Genomic DNA, 20,684 nt, shown 5'->3' with positions numbered 1-20,684 from the left:
CCAGCAGATCTCAGAGACCTGACAGTTTTCCCAGACCTTATGCTGCATAGATACAGACTTTTTGCAATTTTGTGCATAGCTCTGGTGCGTGATTCAATAAATTACTTGCCATTCTTCCAATACCTTACTGTTTGTTTCTCTTCAGCAAATGTTCATTCAGCCAAAGCCCACTGACATCCCACAGTATGTCAAACACTGTGTGAGATGTTGTGCATATAAAATGAATAAGGCACTATTTTGTATTTTTCCATGATGCTTCAGTAAATCTGGGGGGGAAACAATATTTTTTTTTTTTGTCTAGGAGCGGTTCGTAGTCTAGAAAACAAAGGTAGGCATCTCCTGGTACAGTGTTAAGTATCACATGCTGTGAAATTGAGAAACAGAATTTCCTCTGGGGGAGCTTCTTAGGAAGTAACATTTCCATTAGTCTTTGTTCATAAGTAGAAGTTTGCCAAACAAAGGACAGGGCCAGAGTAAAGTAAAGGGAGAATAGGGTATCTAAGGCACAGGAACGGGTTTCAAAGAGGCTCTGAAATGCGATGAGCAAGGTCCTGGGGTCTTCAAGCATGTGGACCAGATTGGTGTGGTAGGTGAATGGAAGACTGGATACAGAAGGTCAAACTGGGGACTCAGTCGAAGCAGAGGGTAGAATTTATTCCAAAGGTAAGTGGGAGAAGAAACTGTTTAAGTAGGGCAGTTAAATAACCAGAATTGTGTAGCTGGAGAGCTTCTCTCCAGGTGCCACCAAGCCCCCGCGGTCCCACAACCCCTGTATAAAATAACCACTCAGACACTTATATTACTTATAAACTGTATGGCCTTGGCAGGCTTCTTGTGATCTACTTCTTCTCTCTTAAATTAACCCAATTTCTATTAATCTGTAAGTTGCCACATGGCTCATGGCTTACTGGTACCTTACATCTCGCTTGTCATGGCGGCGGCGGCTGGCAGGTCTCTCTGCCTCAGCCTTTCACTTCCCCCAATTCTCTTCTCTTTGTCCTGCCTATACTTCCTGCTTGGCTACTGGCCAATCAGTGTTTTATTTATTAACCAATCAGAGCAACTCAAGTAACATACACAACATTCTCAGCAGATTTGGGCTGGGCAGCGGCGGTGGCGCACGCCTTTAATCCCAGCAGAGACAGGCTGATCTCTTCGAGTTCTAGGCCAGCCTGGTCTACAGAGTGTGATTCAAAACAGGTACCAAAACTACGCGGAGAGACCCTCTCTCGAATAAACCAAAAAAGAAAACAGAGGACAAAAAAAGATCAGATTTGTTTCTTACATGTTGGTTCTACTGATCCAATTAGATGGCATTTTGGTTTTGTTGCCTGAAAGAGTGTATTTTTATGTGCAATTAGAAGATTTTGATTTTCAGATCTCGACACGACATGTGTCCAGTATACATATTTCTACTTCAGTGCCCACTTGTGCAGATGATGTTGGGCCAAGAATATAACTTTATACCCCTGAGCCTGTCCTTAAAATGCCTCGCCTCTTCAGCTAGGGTTGGGTAAATACACACAGCTTTTGTCTATCTAAACCTTAGCTTCTCTGTACCTTTTCTTCAGTTATTCAGGGCTCGTCTTTCAAGGCACTGCTCGGGATTTGGCTCTTTGTTTTCCCCGCCCCCGCCCCCGCCCTCCTTCCATCACTGGGAATCCCACTGCCAGAAGCCACACCCACCTAAGAAGTTGCCAAAGCCGGAGATTTGTCCCTTGCGTCGCGCCGTCCTGACGTTGCCGTGCGCAGGCGCAGTTCCTGGCTCAGCGGCGTGCTCTCTTCCTCAAGTTCCTGGTATCCCGGGCGGTGAGCGGCGACGCCGGCTTTTCGCCGTCTCCCTGCTCCAGCGGCTGGCTCCGGTCTGTCGCTCTCCGTCCTTCATCCCGGAGCCAGCGCTCGTGCGCGCACGCCGCCGCACGCGACAGACTCATGGCGGAGCGCGGGGAACTCGATCTGACGGGCGCCAAACAGAACACCGGCGTGTGGCTGGTCAAGGTGAGACGCGAGCCCCGCGGGGCGCTTCCGCCCGCCCCTGCCGGGTCTCCGACAGCTCTGGGTCGGCCTGCCCCGGGCCACCCCTGTTCCGAGGAGCCGGTCGCTGTCGCGTCCGTGTACAGGGTAGAGAAGTTACTTTAGGGTCGCGGGGCGTCTTTGAATTCCATCCGCCCGGCATGGAGCTCTCCTTACCGCCTAGACCTGGCCTTCCTGGGGGTCCCGCTCTGATGTTGGCAGAGTGAGCGGCACCTTGTACCCCGGGCCGGACTTTCGGTAAAGTTGACTTGAGTCACGGGTCTGTATAAATTAGTGGAGTCGATATGCCGTGCAGTTTTCTGGACCACAAAGTGGAACTGGCCCCAGTGTACTTTTTTTTTTTTCCTTTCTTTCTTTTTTTCTTTTTTTTTACTGGAAACTGGATCTCACTCGGGATGTAGCCAGGCCGGCCTGGAACTCACAGAGATCCGCCTGCTTCTTTCTCCCGAGTGCTGGGATTAAAGGCGTGTGCCACACTTGGTGTTTTTTAAAGAGCGAGTTGTTTAGGTCTCATGAAACTGAACAAAGGTAAATATTTTTGTATGGTCATGGCAGGCTTTGTTTGCTGTAGTGAGCATCATTTGTGTGGGTTACTTTTGCACATGGTGCGGGGGTACTCCTTGGGGAATTTCATTTTAAAAAGCCATTTTTAAAGAGAGTCGTGAAAGTTTCCCAAAGTCACAGGGACTTTTGGTTTATGAGTGTTTTATCTTTATAATGAATGTCAATGTTTCAGTTACATGGCTGAGTTCTCACTAAGTCAAAGTGTTCCTTGCTGTCCACTTCTCTAAAACAACTCACCATTGCCAGCACATCTGACTGTGTTGAATTCTTCGTAGCGCCGGGGGTGGTGGCGCTTGCCTTTAATCCCAGTGGCACCCTCCTTTAATCCCAGCACTCGGGAGGCAGAGGCAGGCGGATCTCTGTGAGTTCGAGGCCAGCCAGGTCTACAGAGTGAGTTCCAGGAAAGGCGCAAAGCTACACAGAGAAACCCTATCTCGAAAAACAAAACAATTCTTCATAGCACTTAACACAGTTTGTGGTGATCCGTTGTACCTATAATCACTGTTGATTGGCACCCCCACACTCCCTTCCTTTGCACTCCAGTTAGTGTCTGGCTTTTCCAGTGTGTCACAATGAATGGAAGAGCACTCACTCTCCAGCCTTCACTTTGGCTTTCATCTATTTTATGTCACAGCTGTGTAGACATGACTTGAAAACTTGGAGCAAATGGACTTTTCTCTCTTCAGCTGTTGGTTAAAATGGAGATCTCCCTGGTACACAGGAGGGAAGAGCTCGCAGCAGTGTTGGGCCTTGAGAGATGCCTTTGTATTTGGAGTATGGCAAATACTAAGTTTGCCTTGCAGGATTTGGGAGGGTGTACAGTAGTATGACAGAGGGAACTGAAATGCCAGTTTGAAAATGCATGCAACATTGTGAGTCCTGGAAAGTGAACAGGAGACCCTCGAGCAAAGGGTGGAATAAGTAAAGTTGAGGTCAGTGTTTGAGATTGTCATTTCATGAAATGAAAACATCCTGCAGTTTTAGTTTAAGGTGGGGTTGCAGAACTATCAGAAAAATAGTTAAGTTTGGTCTCCTGCAGAATGACTTAGAGGAAATGGTAACTGGAGTCAGAAACAAGATGTTCTTGCAGGATCATATGTATGTGCTGATGAAGCCTGAAGACTTAGGGGAATTTGTTCTATAAAAGTTAGGAGGATTTTGACGGCAGATGCCTCTCTCTTCCTGTCACCTTCCTCTGTAAATGTGTGCCTGCTCTTTGTGAGAGGAGGTGGGCATCACCTTTTGGGCATCGGATGTCCTTCATTTAGCTGCTACCAAGCTCAGCCTTTACTTTTTCACAGACCAGCAGGGACTTGGACAGTGATACCTAAAACAAAAAAATCACAAAGGCTGTATGTCAGAGAAACACAAACTCTAATGGGTGGGAGTTAGTCTTGTGGGTTTCGTTGGATTAAGAGCCTGAGAGATTAGAAACACACCTCTGGGTGTGTCTGTGGTGCTATTTCTGGAGACAAATAGGTCATGAGGGCTGTGATCTAATTAATGGATTAATTACTCCTTTGGTGGATTCATAGTATAGCTTCCCTGGGAACTGGTGAAATGTAGTGAAGTGGGGCCTAGGTGGAAGAAGTAGATCCTAGCAGTATGTTCTTAGGGCTGGGTCTCGTCCTGGCCCTTTCATTATCCTCTGTTTTGGTCATGGTGTGAACTGCAGTGCTCTTCCTTGCTTTTTCCACCGCTATAGACAGTGCAAAAATCACTTTTTTTTTCCCGAGAAAGTGTTTCTCTGTAGTTTTGGTGCCTGTCTTGGATCTCACTCTGTAGACCAGGCTGGCCTCGAACTCACAGAGATCTGCCTGGCTCTGCCTCCCAAGTGCTGGGATTAAAGGCGTGTGCCACCACCGCCCCCGAGCAAAAATAACTCTTAAATTGTTTTTCTCACTATTTGGTCACAGTAACCAAAAGTCTGATTAATTCAGATAACACAGCAAAGGCTTGTAAAGAACAGAAGAAAAAAAAAGAATCTGTTCTCTTCTTTCTTCCTTTCCTCCCTTCACCTCTCCCTCCCTCTCTTCCCTTTCTACCTGGAACTCACTGTGTAGCCCAAGGTGGCCTTAAACCCATAGTAATCCTTCCACCCCAGTGTGAGCTAGAGCACCTGTGCTTCTTGTATATTTGTTATAAAGCAAAGCTACCAAAGCAAAGATACTACTGTGGTGGTACACACCTTTAATCTAAAACCTTGAGAGGGCAACCTTGTTTACATAGTGAGTTCCAGGCCAGTCAGGAACATAGTAAGACCTAGAGGCCAGATGAGGGCATTGGATCTCCTGGTACTACAGTTGCAGACTGCCATGTAGGTGCTGGGACTTGAACCCAGGACCTTTGAAGGGGAACCAGTGCTTTTAGTGCTGAGTCTTCTCACTAGTCCCTATCAAATTTTAGTAGCAGGAGCGTTAAGAATCCATACGGGTTTTGAGATCCACTGCACAGTCTCACCTGGCTTTGTTGCTGAATTGTATCACTAGCCCTACTAAATCATTGGTCAGTTTTCACATCCGTAGACTGGGGAGAGTGCGTGTGCGTTTGCAGAGTGACTGAGAGGATGGTGGGTGTGGAATTTCTAGTGTGGTGGCTGACAGTTGTCTTCTCCCCTTCTTTGTTTCCAGCCTTAGGCATATCACCTGGCACATATTTGTAGTTCAGTAAGTTAATGTGATGAACTTACACAGAATTGAATAAACACAATCAGTCTTTTTACCCCTTTGTTTTTTAGCTTTAACTGTAGTCAATGTACTGTCCCCCATAATCAAATCTTGCTAGACGCCTATATCTTAATTGTGCATTCCTTTGTGTACATGATAGTATTCCAAGATTACTATGAGAAATAATGATGACAACCGGTACTCATTGAGTATTTACTCCACACAGCACATGATGCTTCATGCTATATTTGTAGCCTTTCCTTTGATTGTCATAACAAGATAACCTTAAAGATATGTGCTGATTTCATGAAGAAAAGAGACAAGTTATATACTAGAGAATTAATGTATTATTCCATTCTTTTCTTAGAATTTAACCGTTGGTGACTTCTGTGTCTGGTTTTTGACACAGTATTTGTATGGTTGAGAGCATAGTCCCTGGCACATTGACTCTGGAGATGGTTTGGCCTTGAATCCTAGCTCTATCATTTACCAATTGTATAACCTTGGGGAAGGTATATGAGCCCTGGTTACTCATAATCATCTGTAAAATGTTTTGCTTCATTTTAGGTTCCTAAATACTTGTCCCAGCAATGGGCTAAAGCTCCTGGAAGAGGTGAAGTTGGGAAACTGAGGATTGCAAAGTAAGTTATTTATATATGTACATAGTGAGTATACTAGAAAAGTTTAAAAGCTCTTGTTTTTGAAAATGCTTATAATTGCTTTTGCATGTGATTATATTCTTAGAGAATTTATTTAGAGGTGAGAGTTACTGGGCATATCAAAGCAGGATGTGGGATAGTTATATATTCTGTGAGGAGGAGCTTGCACATGTGTGATAGTGTGAGTACAAGGTTAAATTTATCGGTGAAACTTGCAGTGAAGGAGCAGATGATGCCGTCCCCCAGGGTAGCTAGACCAGGCCAACTCTGATTCCCTGCACATTGGTAGGAAATTTCAAGCTCTCTTTCCCTTTATTTTAAATCAGATGGCTTACATAGTTGCATCTAGTATTTATAGGTGACCATACTTACAGGTTTGCTTGGCTCAGTCCCAGCTGATAGGTTGAAGTGTCTAGTTTCATTCCCCTGAGTATCCTAGTTTTAACAAATAACTATGGTTACCTAAATGTTATTGTATATGTGTTGTGCATTACCAGGCCTAATTTTTATTTATAAAATGGTATTGTTGACTCTTGACCACCCAAAGTCCCATAGAAATACTGTGTATATGTGTTCTCTTACATAAGGAATACATTCCTTTCAAAAAAATTTTTTTAATCACCTTTATACAAACTAAAAAGTCATCTGTATTTCCCATTCACTCCTTGGAGGTGGTGACAGTTTGGTGTGTAAGCCTCTAAATTGCATCCTGATTATTTTGGATGTGTAACATATGGATGCAGTTTTAAAGCATCTTTGTTTATTCCACTGAATTCTCAGACTCCTTTAGGCTCAGTGTTGCTAATTTCAGAACACAGCACGAACTCTGGTTGTATTCTCATTGTCATTCACTGTTGTGTGGGGCTTAAGGCTTTGGTTTATAGATTGCTCCGTTTCCCTTTATCTCCTCCCAGGGTGCATGGCTAACCCCTGTCCCTTGGTTCTTTTTAGAAAGAAAATCCTTAGTAGAAGAGACTTGAAATTAATTACAGTGAAGAAAAAGTAAACATGCCAGAATTTCCTTAAAAAACATGTGATCTTGTGGTTGTGAGTAGTAGTTTCTATGCCACTGTGCAATACAAAGAGCAGATATTGTGCATGCGCGTGCATGCGTTGTGTACATGTGTTAATTCTGTCTACCCAAAATAACACAGTCTTATCTTCCAGAAAAATCTGACCTCTTTAATAATAGCACGCCCATAAGAAATATTTCCCCAGACTGTGGAGAGATGCTTGAAAACAGCTTGTCCCTAGTAGGTCTTTGGCTGCATCTCCTGTGTGTCTTGTTCATATTCCTAGTTGACTGAGTTTTCACTGCTATTGCTGAAGTACTAAGTCACTATTGGTAAATGTAGACTGGGTGAGGAATGGCTTAGCAGTATCTGTGACTGAATTGCCAGAATTTATGGCTGCAAACTGAAGTCTCTCTTAATAGATGTTTGTTGAGAATGGAGTGCAGCGATGGTCTCACTCTTCCTGTTGCCAGTTAGCTCACAGTGCAGGCATATGTTCTGTTCTTAATGTTGCTCTCAGAAGTGAGCTCTTAGAGAGTACTGGATGGGATCAAGGGATGGTGAGGAGAGTTTTTCAATCGATGCCTTATGAAGAGCATGGGACATTTGAAGGATTTAGGGCTGTTGAGAGAATTAGGGTACACTACAGGTAAACTGCTTTTCAAATATTTTTGTGACTAAAAGATACATGATCAGCTATTGATTCTTAAGAGGAAAAGTAGCCAGTTTATAGTTGTCTATGTGTATGTGTTGTGAAGAGGGTCGTATTGAGTTTAAAAAAGAAAGAAGGGTTTAGAAAGTCAGTGTGGTACACTGATTAGGTGTATGGACCCAGAAGTCAGGTTAGAGGGTCAATCCTGACCGTGTTACCAACTAGCTGTGTATGTTGAGATAAATTATTGACCCTCTGTTTTCTCATCTGTTAAAAGGGCACGTATTAATACCTCATGTTGACTGTATGTGTATAAAGTACTTAGTTGGTAAGTCATAGCACACATCACATGTAGTAGGCACCATAAGGTGTAGGTGGACTTCCCACCCTATACTAGATCTCCCAAGGTCGAGGAGAGTGTGCTGCACAGCATAGGCCAGAAGCTAGGAAGATCTGCACAGTATGCTGGTTCATCCCTGCACAGGGCTGTGGGGTGGAGAGACAGGCAGAAGGGAGGAAAGAAATGTGCAGCTGGGGAAGCAGCTCTCCTCACACTTGGTTCCCATTTAATGCCTGCGAAACTGAGAGTCTGGCTCTGAGTATGACTCCTGAGAGGAACACCCTATTTAACAGCTTGAAATTTGGCCGTCTATGTAAATAGTTTATGAGATGTCCTGAGCCTCTGCACTCTGATTATTTTGTGCCTTTGGGTGTCCACCATGTATCACACCTGAATTTATATATACTGCTTTAGCTTCTTCAGTTTATATACCGTCCTGTCTTAGAGCACTTCAGCTTTCTGTGGTTGGTTTGCACTGCATTTTACCTTCAATCTTGAGTACTATTTCATTTTATCTATCTATCTATCTATCTATCTATCTATCTATCTATCTGTTGAGTCTTTTTCAGAGATACTAGATTTCTAGTTTTATTGCTTAATAGATTTAATATCCTATGTCATTTGGGGCCCATCAATAATAAAAGTCTGCAAATAAGAAATCAATGAAATAAATAAAATTGAATGAATCCATAACAAATTTACACTGCTGACAAGCATTTATATCAGCACAAACAGTTTGAAAGACAATGTATATGTGTATTTGTACATATAGCAATATATACAGTACACACATTATACAGTATTGCTGCTCGCAACAAAATGGAGTTGAAAACCACTATTCCCTGGTAGGTACTTTACAGCTTGGGCATTGTTATTAGTTCTTGTTCCTGTCACAGACACAGAGACAGACACTGACTCAGCCGAGAATTGCGATGATGGGAATGAAAGATGAATAACAAAATACTCTTTCCTGGGCTTGGGAACTTAGCTCATTGGTAGAGCGCTTACCTAGCAAGCACAAGGCCCTGGGTTCGGTCTTCAGCTCCAGCAAAAAACAACAACAAAAACAAAACAACTCTTTCCTTGATCCCAGAAGTCTCATCAACTTCTCAGAATTTACCCCATGGACCGAGTTAGTGATACAAAGATTGATAAGCAAGAATAAGTTTCATTTCTTAGCAGGGATTACTTAAATAGGCTGGGCACAGTTTTTAATTATTGGATGCTTCTATTTTAAATCAGTCTTAAGGTTGGGGCTGTAGCTCAGTTGGTAGAATGTTTGCCTAGCATGTACAAATCCCTGGTTCATTCTCCAGCACTGGATGTGGTGGTTCATGCCTATAACTCTAGCACTCATAAGGTAGAGGCCAGGTCAGAAGCTCAGGCTTATTCTCAGCTATGCAGTGAACTCATGGCTCGCCTGGGCTACATAGGACTGTCTCAAGTTTTTCTTAAGCTACAGGACAGTTAGAAGAATTCTGAAAAATACTTTCCCCTGAACCATTTAAGACCACAGTGCTGAAATATTTCTGGTCACTCTGAATTACTCTTAATGTGTGTTTCCTACAAAGATGTCCTCTGTGTAGTCACATAGACCTCCACACCAGCAGGTTAATGTCCAGATCTACCTTTGCTTTGACAGCTTGTGCATCATCTTCACTCCACTTGGACTATGACTTTACTATCCTGTCTACCTCAGATAGATATCTCATTTGGTATTACCTTGACTAGCTAAGATGGTCTAAATTCACGACTACTGGAGCAAGGACTTGAGACAGCCCTGCACTTTCCTGTTATGCAGAGACTGGACAAATGATACAGCTAAATCTCTCAAGACTTGACAATTCACCCCCAAAATTTTTCTTTTCAGGATTTCCTAAAGATGCATTCACCCCTAGAAAGCAGGAAATAATTTTAAGAAAATGACACCCACATTCCCAAGATGTGGAATGGGAGGTTTTGGTTGTTTAATAAGTTATGGATATTGTCATTGTTTATGATGGTTAGTTACAAGTTGTTAATTGTTTATGGTCAGGAAAAAAGCTGAACAAGATTAGATTCAGAGTTTTTGTTTAAAAAAGAAAAAAAGAATATAGATTTGAGGTAGATCATTGAATCTACTCTAAAAAGAAAAAGGGGAAGATAGAAAAATGACAAAAGGTAGATTATTGAATCTATTATGAAAAGAAAGAAGATAGAACATGGATATAAGATAAAAAGGTCAATTATTGAATCTACTTTTAAAAAAGGAACTACTTGTTTTAAATAGAAAAAGTAATAAAAATTTTTATCTGTGTTTGTCAAATGTTAATGGACTAGACATTGTTAATGTAATTCTTGACTGTAACCTTCTTTTATTATTTTAGACAAAAAAAGGGGGAAATGTGGTGATATATTGTGTCCCCCAATATATGTGCATCCTAATAAACTCAGCTAGCTTAATTGTTCAGGCAGCAGAAACCCTTCAATGTAGTTGATGATTTCATATTATTTGGTTGGTTTTCTTAACTAGGAAGAGCAGTTTATCATCTATCAGTGATAATAAGATCTGTAGCTTTTTGGTGTCAGATCCAAGAAATACTTAAAAAGTGAAGGATAAAGACATGCTTTCTGTTTTGTTTTGTTTTTTTGTTTGTTTGTTTTTTAAAGCAAGAGAAGTGAGTGGATCATGAAGAAGTGCTGTGGGTGTTGAGAAGTGTCTCAGAGTAGTGAGTGAGGAAATACAGAGCATTTTGATAAACTCTCATGGATGGGCCAGATGTTTACCTCATTGCTTTCTGGAGATATTGTTTAGAAAACTAGTTGGTGTTAGCCATTTTGGCCACAGATCATTAGGCAAAAGAAATGTGATAGTTTTTTTAATGTGGAACAATAGTCTGTGTACTTCAAATACTGACACACACCAAAGCAAAAGTATATGTATCCACCTTTATAAAAGGTTACAGTTTTTCAAAGACAAGCTTTGTTTCCTATGAAGTTAACCTGTCAGAGCTCATTAATCTGTCCTCATTCCAGCTAAGTTGCTGCTGTGATTATGTAAAAAGGAAGTTACCCTCCCCTCCTGTGTTCCCTAATTGCATCTGGGAGATTTTCTAGTTATGCAGACTGGAAATGTCAATGTGATCTTTAATTCATCCTTTTTCATTTGCTGCCCACTTCCAGCCATTTCCTCTTCTGTCATTTCTGACAACTCAGCAACCCACTGTGAACTTCTTAATGCACTTCACCACCACCTGGTTCAAACCTTCATTCCTTTTCTGTGCCTTTTGTGTTCACCTCCATTCAGTCCAGTAACATTGTAGGATAGTCTTCTGCAGCTCTGCCCTTCTGTCTGCATCTCTGTGTCTTAAAGGTAGCTGAACCACACACCTCAAGAAAGAAGTTCAGAAGTGATGGAAGGGGACTATGCCCGACCAAAACTCGTGTGGGGTTGTTGTCAAGTACAGTTTGAGGCCATTGTTGCCAAATCTTCAAGTGTTGTAAAAGAAGGTGGAAATTCATTAGTTTTGTGGGAAATCTTAAGGTTTTCTCCCTTTTCATGTATTTTCCCAATACATTAAGAAAAGCTGAGAAATCAGTAATAATCTGTTTTAAGAATTTAGACTACTAGGGACTGGAGAGATGGCTAGCAGTTAAGAGCACTGGTTGCTCTTCCATAGAATCTAGGTTCAATCCCCAGCACCTGCATGGCAGTTCATAACTGTCTGTAATTCCTGTTCCAGGTGATCCAACACCTTCTCTGGCCTCTAAGGGCCCTGCACACATGTGGTATACTTATATGCACATGGCAAAATACCCATACACAAAATAAATAATTCAGACTCTTTACTTTGATTAAAAGCCCCTTTACTACTTAATTCTAAGCTGCTCTTCCTGGGTTAGAGGATGTACTAGATACTTTATCATTTTGATGTTTAATTGGGATAGTCTATTAGCCTGAAATTCTTCCATTTTACTGGTCCCCATCTTTTACTCATTTCCTCTTTCCTGGCTTTCTATTCTGTACTGTATTGTGTGTGGAAGTCTTTGTAAACACCAGGGCCAGCAGAGTAATGATCTGCATGAGGTAAGAAGAAAATCTGGTTCAGCATGACTCAGTAGCCAGTGTTGGTCAGAATTCTAGAGACTGACAATGGACAGTTTATTTTAGGCATCTTTTAAGTACAGTACAATTTTGGAAAAATGTTTCCTGATAACAACTCAATCCTGTGTGCATAATAGCACTTAAGGTGTGACTATGTTGAAACTCTTTTGCAAAGTACGTGTGACCTCTTCCATAAACATGAGTTCTATAAACTTAAGAGCCCAGGGAAGGATCTGGTGTGGTCTAGGTTATACAGATAGTACAGAGGGCACCAAGATATAAAGTATGAGGGTACCAAGCTATAAAGCACATGTGACATCTCCCATAAAGATGTTGTCATAGTTAAGAGTTTCTAATGCTGTAAAGAAACACCATGACTGCAACAACTCTTATAAAGGAAAACATTTAATTGGGACTGGCTTACAGTTTCAGAGGTTTAGTCCATTGTCATGGTGGGAAGCAAGGCAGCATGTAGGCAGACTTGGTACTGGAGAGGTAGTTGAGAGAGAGTTCTACATCTTTATCCTCAGGCAACAGGAAGTGAACTGTGTCCCACACTGGGAGCAGCTTGAGCATATGAGACCTCAGAGCCTGCCCCCACAATGACACATTTCCTCCAAGGCCACACCTCCTAATAGTGCCACTCTCTATGGGCCAAGCATTTAAATACATGCGTCTATGGGGGCCATACCTATTCATACTGCCACAGGGCCAACCTAGGATCAGTCAGCCAGATGATGGAAAACAGAGAAAACCCTAAATGTCCCTCTTCAAAGCTGAGCATCATGTGGGAGCCTGGTCCTCAGGATGAAAAGACTCCTGTTTCATGAAAGGTACAATTCTCCAGTAGAAAGGGTTGAGGTAGTAGAATAAACCACAAATGCCCTCATGTAGATGCACACATGTTGGTGAAATGTTAGGACTCTAAGTGGGTTCGTACGTGCGCGCGCACACGCACACACACACACACACACACACACACACACATAAGCTAAACATTTTCATGACAGAAAACCAGGTTATTTATCAATCAATAAATAATTAATCAGACTGGTGTCTGACAAACAATATTGGATACAGTAAGCAACTAGAAGTTAGCAAACTGCCATCAAAAATCTGAAGGAAAATGATTTTTAACCAGAAACAAAAAATTGGAACTCAAACTTAATTACTTGCAGTAAGCTGCAGTAAACTAGAAAACTAGTGCTGAGTTGAAAGATAAAGGAACCAGGGCAAGGAGGAGGAGGGGCAGGAGGAAGAGGAGGTGCAGGAGGAGGGAGAAGAGGAGGAGGAGGAAGAAGAGGAAGAGCAGGGGGACTGGACTAGGGGAAGGAGAAAAGAACGAAAGGAAAGGGTCATTAAGAAGGAAACATTAAGACTCAGCTAGTAAATGTTTATGCAAATTGTAACACACAAAAGATTAGAGATTGCAGAGCCTGCTGGCGGATGCTTTAACTTCCATAGGAAGGCAGAGGCAGGCGCAGATTTCTGAGTTCAAGACCAGTGTGGTCTATATGTTGAGTTTCAGGACAGCCAGGACTACACAGAGAAGCCCTGTCTCAAAATCAAACCAACCAACCAAATAACAGATTAACCTTAAACTAAAATCTTAGGAGTCTACCAGAAGAGGTCAAGATGAAAACCTGAAGGGGATAGATGGATGTGGCAACTGAGTAAACTAAGGAAAGATAACCAGAAGACAATGGGTAGACTAAGTGTAGGCTGTAATGAGAGATAGAAGCAGGAGGACCAGCCTCAGCCACATAGTGGGTTTGAGGCAAGCAAGGACTACAAGAGACTCATGTCAAAAAACAAAGCAAAACAACCAAAAATGAATTGAAGCATATAAAAGACAAAAGAAAAAAAAGTAACAATAAAACCCAGCCAAATCACCAATAAAAATAAGAAAAAGCGGGTTGGGGATTTAGCTCAGTGGTAGAGTGCTTGCCTAGCAAGCACAAAGCCCTGGGTTCGGTCCTCAGCTCTGGAGGAAAAAAAAAAAAAAAAAAAGGAAAAAAAAAATAAGAAAAAGCAGTACCTGACCAATCTAAGGAAATGCTAGAATCAAAACATGGACTTTCCACCTACTGTGATGTGAGTCAGCCTCTCAACCTTGTATAGGCTGACAGGAAACTATTGCAGGAACCAGAGCAGAAGCCAGGGCCTTTGGAGACCTAGCTGCAGATCCATTTGAACCTTTGACTGTGAAAAAGATAAGGGCTTCTGGGGTACTGGAAGCCTTCAGAACAGCCTACCACATGTTCTCCAATATGTCCTAGGGACCAGCAAGTGCCAAGGTCAAGGCTGTGGATATCCCACATCATCAGAAGATGCTGAAGAAACTGGCCAAGAAGCACAATAGCCTTTGGCCTTGGTGTATGAAATGAAGCCACTCTCCCAAACCTGGGTATAGGCCCACAGAAGGCTGTACACAATGGACACAGCCAAGTATGTGGTTGTGCCATGACCAGAAAATAGTATTTCACAGCCCTTCTCTGTCTTCTGGCTCTAAAATTCTTTTTGCCTCCTTTTCCTCCCTGTTTCCTGAGTCTCAGAGGCAGTGGTATAAATGTCCTATTTAGGGATGAGCACTCAGCCATCACTATTTGCAGCCCCCTGAGCAGCCATAGGCCTCTGCCTTCACCACTGACACTGCAAAAAGAGGCTTCTTTGATTAAGGCTGGGAGTAGTATCTCTTTATGAGTATAAACATATATTTAGAAGGCAGCTTGGCACCATGACATTTTAGCTAAATAATAGTATTAAGTTCACTGTTCTGCTATAGTTGATTTTTTATTTTATGTGTATGATTATTTTGCCTGCATGTATATTGCAACAACAGAGGAGGGTTTTGGATCACCTGGATCTAGAGATAGGATGTTTGTGAGCCACTATTTGGGTGCTAGGATATAGACGTGGGTCTTCTGCAAGATAAACAAGTGCTCTTAACCCCTGAGCCATCTCTCTAGCTCCATCAGCCATGGGTTTTTGACCAGGTTTACAGTATCAGGAATGAATTCCCCTCTTGGAGAGCAGGCCTCAAATCAGTCAAAGAGCAGTTGCTATCCCCATAGCAGACAAGACACCGTTACACCAGTGGGCACATCTTACCTGGTGGGTGGATGTTGCAGGCTGCTCTGGGACTTTTTAGGAAAAGGACTTGTGCTTCTTCTCAGTGCCTGTTGGCTATAGAAGACGTGTAATGACAGCGTGAATGAGGGACTTAGTGAAGGCAGATTAGAACTAAGCTGAGAGTTGAGGAGAAACAGAAGTTTCTACATGGTCTTTGCACCTCAGTCTTCTTTAGTCCATTTATACATTTCATGCTACAAGTCAAGTGTGCTGGATCATCTTTGAACTTGTTTTTGTTCTTACTCTTTGTTAAAATAGTATCTGCAGATCTTCATTGCCTAAAGAATAAAGTCTATGCTTTGGGCTGTGATAGTTAAGGTCTTCCACAGTTGAGCTTTAACTCTCCTTATTAGTAATTTGCTCCCTTCTTCCTTCCCTCCTCCTTCCCTCCATCTTTTCATTCCTCTCCATTTTTGTTTTGGAGGGAGCTCCTAGGATTGAACCCAGTGCTCTTACCCTGAGCCCGCCAACTCTTCCCTTGCTTTGCTTTCTTCTTGCAGCCAGATCTGATCATTCAGTTATGCGGATTTTAAGATTTGCTTAGGTAGGAGCAGTTCAGAGGGTTTGACCCAGGTTTAGTTCCCAGACCCATACAGTGATTCACAATTGTCTTTAACTCCATTTCCAAGAGATTTGACACCCTCTTCTGGTCTCTTCGGGCACTAGGCATGTATGCAGTGCACATACTTACATGTAAGCAAGACACACATCTACCTAAATTCAATCTTTAAAAAACAAGATTCAGTTAGATAAATATTTTTTTTTTTCAGACAGACAAAGGAAGTAGTGAGCTGCTAAAGGCTAAAAGTTCTTAGAAATAATAATAAGATCATTATTTAGTTAATATAATTAGGAGAGGTAATAGTAGTATTATATGATACAAGTTCATAAACTAAACATGTGGGGTTTCTCTGACTATCTTTTACAGGATTACAAATAGGAGCAAAAGATAAACATTAGTTGAAATAAATTTAATGTTTTATGCAACAAGAATGGGCATGTCTTTAGACTTTTACTCATATTTGAAAGTAATATGCAATCTAAGTAATTGTAATTTTTTTGTTTCTCTTTTTAGGAATCAAGGAAGGACTGAGGTGAGATTTATATGAAAATTTTATTGAAATTATCAGCTGGGCATTGTGGTGCATTCCTGTAATTCCTGTACTTGGGAGGAAGGGGTGGGTGGATCAGGAGTTCAAGGGCATCCTCTGCTACTTAGCAAGTTCCAGGTCAGCCTGGGCTACCTCAGATCCTCTTTCACAAAGATCAGCAACAACAGCAAACCACAGTGAGAATATTTAATTGTTAGTAATAGTTGTTGCATTCTGGAAAACTAATTGAAATGAATGTCTGATGGTCAGGAATATGTAAAGGTATAAATGTTACTTGGATGAATGAATGGACTCTTCTAGTTAAGTCTGAGCATTTTTCTTTGTCCTAACTATCCCTCTTAGCATTGTGAAACAGAATATGGCTTTAGTAATACTTTAGCATTACTTCTGTGGGACAAAGACATTTGAATTTTGTCTTAATTCATATTGTGTATATGGTACCTATCATAATAGTAACTGTATAGTTAATAATTCATGATCTTCCTGTCTAGTTGGAAAAACAGTGATTTTATAAAGTATTTAAACATAAGATAGTACCATATATTCATGCAAGAGTAAGCTCTTCAGAATAAGTAGCTTGCTCTTTACCCTTTTCAGATACAGTTAATTTCTGAGTATTAAAATACTCATTCAATGAACGTAGTTTTCCTTCTGTGTGCCAAGCACGTGCTAGGTCTTAGGGAATGTGTCAGTAAAAAAGTAACTTCAGTCTTGTTCTGGAAAGACTGCTTCAGCCACAGACCAGAGAAGACATTGGTAGACAAGCTCCATCAATCTGACACATGGGGATAAATATTCTGTTTATGGCTTAAGAATTAAGGATTTCATGGTGACACTTAAGAAATAAATGTTTAAGAGACTCCCATCTTTAAAAAGTTTTTTAAAAATAATTTATAATCAAAATGTCTGTATAGGCACTTTGAATATAAATGTCTGTTTTAATAAGCTTTTTTTTTTTTTTTTTTTTTTTTTTTTGTCCACTAGGTTTCTTTTACTTTGAATGAGGATCTTGCAAATATTCATGATATCGGTGGGAAACCAGCTTCAGTCAGCGCTCCTAGAGAACATCCATTTGTCTTGCAAAGTGTTGGAGGACAGACATTAACAGTGTTTACTGAGAGCTCCTCGGGTAAGGGGGAATAGAATTATGTACTACGATTTCAGTACATGTGTAGATTTTCTGTCTCATCCTGCACACCTGTTCGCTTTGTTTAAGGTCATTACCACCTCTTGTTTTGTCTGCTTGTCTGTCTCATATCATGCGGTCTTTCTGTCCTTGTATTTTTCTTGTGATGAATGAAGTTTGGCTATAGAGAAGAGCTTAATACCCATTTGGATATGAACTTACAAAACAAAACAGATGGAGAATGTGGTGGTGAGCTGCTCTCCTAAGATTCTGGGCTTGCCGAGTTAAGGCAGCCCTTGCTTGCTAGGCTGAGTTGATCCAGACAAAGTTATGCTCTCTACAGTGCTTACTATTAGGAAATGTTTTAGCTTGCATTTCTGTGCCTGTGTGCTTTGTGTTTTGAAAAGTCTTTAGAGTTTATAAAGATGAACTTTTATAAATAATTCCCATTTGGGTATGAACTTACAAAACAAAATGGATGGAAGACTGTTTGGACAATGTGTTCGCTTTGCAGAACAGAAGGAACTTTTTGTAGCACAGAAACTTACTTTGTAGATGGGAATTTTTTTGTAACTCATTGCCCTTGACTTTCTTTGGACCTTTCTGTCCTTTAGATTCTTCCTTTGTGAAACCTGGGTAATTACTTACACTTACATTATAATGTATTCAAATGCTTAGACCAGTGCTTAGCACCACTGGAAATGAGAGACAGGTAGATCCTTGGAGCTTGCCGGCAAACCAGTTCAGCTGAATCTGTGAGCTCCAGGTCTGGTGAGAGACCTGTCTCAAAAAATAAGCTGTAGGGTGATTAAGAAAGATGCCTCAATCGACCTCTGGTCTCCACACACATGCATACATGTGTCTATGGGCCTGCACACGGAACCACATGCATATACACCATATGCACAAATGATGTGGAAAAGTAATTGAGGAAGATAGCCCATGTTGACCTCTGCCCTCCAAACACACATCCACATACATGTATGCAAACAGATGCACAGATAAATGTTTAAAAATAAATATTCTTAAGCTCTATTTTAGGTAATATACCAGTCTATAAAATGTAGACTTTTATAAGAAAATTAGTGTTAAGTTCAGTATGTATAAAGTTTTAGTTTTAATAACTTTATGCCTTTTGTTAATGTATTTTTGTTGGTTTTGAGAGACTTTCTTTGAGCCATCTTTGAGTTTTATGTATTTGAATGTCTGTGGGATATGGTATTAGAGGGGACTAATAGTGTACTTTATAATGCTGTCCCTGAGTCAATACTGTCTTCATGTCATTAACATTTTATCAACCAAATTAATCTGTTCCTGGTTGCATGGTCGGCTTGTTATGGGTTGGTCCTCTACCTCTGCTTTCTACTCCCGGTGCCTCAGCTCAAACTTTTCACAGCTGAGCTTCTCTGCTTTTCTTGAACTGGGACTCTCTTCTGGATAGATGAGGCAAGAAGAGAGCAAAGGTCATGCTGACAGCCTCTGGTGATGACAGGGGACGGGCGGCTAGCAGGTTAGATAGAGTGCTTTCCTGGGTCTGGTGTATACTGGTTGGTTTTTGTCAACTTGACATAAACTATAGTCACCTGGCCAGAGGGAACCTTCAGTTGTGGGGTTTGTCTTCATCAGATGGGCCTCTGGGCATGTCTGTGGGCCATTTTCTTGATAAATATGTGGTCGTTGGTTGCAGAAAGAAGCAAGCCGAGCAGAACCAGGAAGGAAGCCGGTAAGGAGTACGTCTCCATGGATCCTTCTCTGACTTCTCCGTGATAGACTGTGGTTGTGAAGTGTAAGCCAGATAAACCCTCTCCTTCCTAACTTGCTTTCTAGTCATGGTATTTATCACAGAAACAAAGCAAACTAGAAGCAGAGAATGGGGCATTGTTGTGATGGACACGACCATCTTTTGGGAGAATGTGAAGGTGTTAGGAACTTGGAGCTGGAAAGCTGTAGAGTGCTTAGAGTTTAAAGAGCTGGTAGGGAGCAAGAATGTTGAGAGTAGTATACATGATGGAGGCCTGGCTTGTGAAGTTTCAGAAGGAAGACTATCAGGCCATTTATGTGATACTTTGCATTAAGAGTCTGGAAATGAAACCTTTGCTTAACTGGGCCTGAAGAATCAGCTGTGATTAATAAGAGACTAGCATCATTGAGTGAAATCTTCTGGGAAGTGTTTCCTTAGGGTCAGCACAAAGATGCTGTGGTCTAGAGAGGGCCAAAGCTGCATATCAAGCGGGCAGCAGAACTTGGTAAGGTGAGAGCGTCCCCGATGTGGTACTGGTTTTAAAGGCATGAAAGCTGCAAGATTGAAGCAGTTAGAGAGGAGCTGGAGGCACCACCAATGCACTGTTAGCAGCCCACTGCTTTCAGGGTGGAGAAGAACATTTAACCACAAATGTCCTAGGGCAAGAGCCAGCCTGCCATGTCCAGGCAGTAGCAGGAAGGTCAGGAGTGGATGAGTCTAAGGGAAGAGTCTAAGTGGGTTCTCAGGTGCTAAGCAGGGGTTCAGAAGCCCTTGTGAAGATTTTGGAGGGTTGGGGATTTAGCTCAGTGGTAGAGCTCTTGCCTAGCAAGCGCAAGGCCCAGGGTTCGATCCTCAGCTCCCAATAAGGAAAGAAAAAAAAAAGGAAAGCTGCTGAGCTTAAGACACAGCACAAGGCCTTCAGATGTGATACTCTCAAGAAGCTGCGTTTGTTAAGTAGAGCTGAGGTCTTTGAAGGCACGAGTGTTTCTCATTCAGTTTTGAAAACCATACTGCCCGGATACTTGGGTGTGAATAACTGGTTTATTTATCTGTCACTTGATTTGCTTTTTCAAAGCCAACTGAAAACAAGTAGGCAGACTTACTCACACCTGGTGTGTCCATCCGCTAAGACAACCGTATTACCCAGGAGCAGCAGAAGCGCTTTGTGTGTGCCTTGCATTTGCCTTTACAGAATGTTAAAGTCTGTATACTTGAGGGAGACATTCTGAGGGGAAACCAACTTTCAAACAGACAAACAAACAAACAAACCCCCCAGAGCCTGGAGGATAAGGTAGTGAAGCAAACTGACAGCAGATTGTTGTTATTGCCTTGGTTTGTGGTGCCACTACTGCTTTATCCACTGTTGCTAACTGTGGTAAAAAGGCAATTACATATTTTAATAAAGTAGTAGTTCAGACCTGGTGGGTACCCAGAAAATCTGGAGGATCCCCTAGGGGTCGTTGGCCCCAGTTCTGAGGAATGCTAGCTCTGTGCTTTAAATAAGCAGCCCTTATGTGTTACATTACAGGGGTACTGTTCCTTCCTGCACCATGCAGCACAT

At 41.8% G+C, this 20,684-nt stretch overlaps 1 protein-coding gene across 1 annotated transcript in view; it reads left to right on the top strand.

Annotated features, from left to right (window-relative positions):
- Positions 1–1,756: 1,756 nt before the first annotated feature.
- The window catches only part of Gtf2f2 (general transcription factor IIF subunit 2), a 120,484-nt gene continuing 101,556 nt past the window's right edge, over positions 1,757–20,684 (top strand). Inside the window, exons 1-4 of the mRNA XM_036199687.1 lie at positions 1,757–1,998; positions 5,832–5,905; positions 16,220–16,238; positions 17,241–17,385. Of these exons, the coding sequence (XP_036055580.1) occupies positions 1,933–1,998; positions 5,832–5,905; positions 16,220–16,238; positions 17,241–17,385 (304 nt within the window). The 5' untranslated portion in view covers positions 1,757–1,932. The remainder of the gene's footprint in view (positions 1,999–5,831; positions 5,906–16,219; positions 16,239–17,240; positions 17,386–20,684) is intronic.

This window comes from Onychomys torridus, chromosome 9 (assembly GCF_903995425.1).
Source record: "Onychomys torridus chromosome 9, mOncTor1.1, whole genome shotgun sequence".
NCBI lineage: Eukaryota > Metazoa > Chordata > Mammalia > Rodentia > Cricetidae > Onychomys > Onychomys torridus.
The sequence above is the reverse complement of the archived record's forward strand: the minus strand, read 5'-3'. Positions and strand labels throughout refer to the sequence as shown.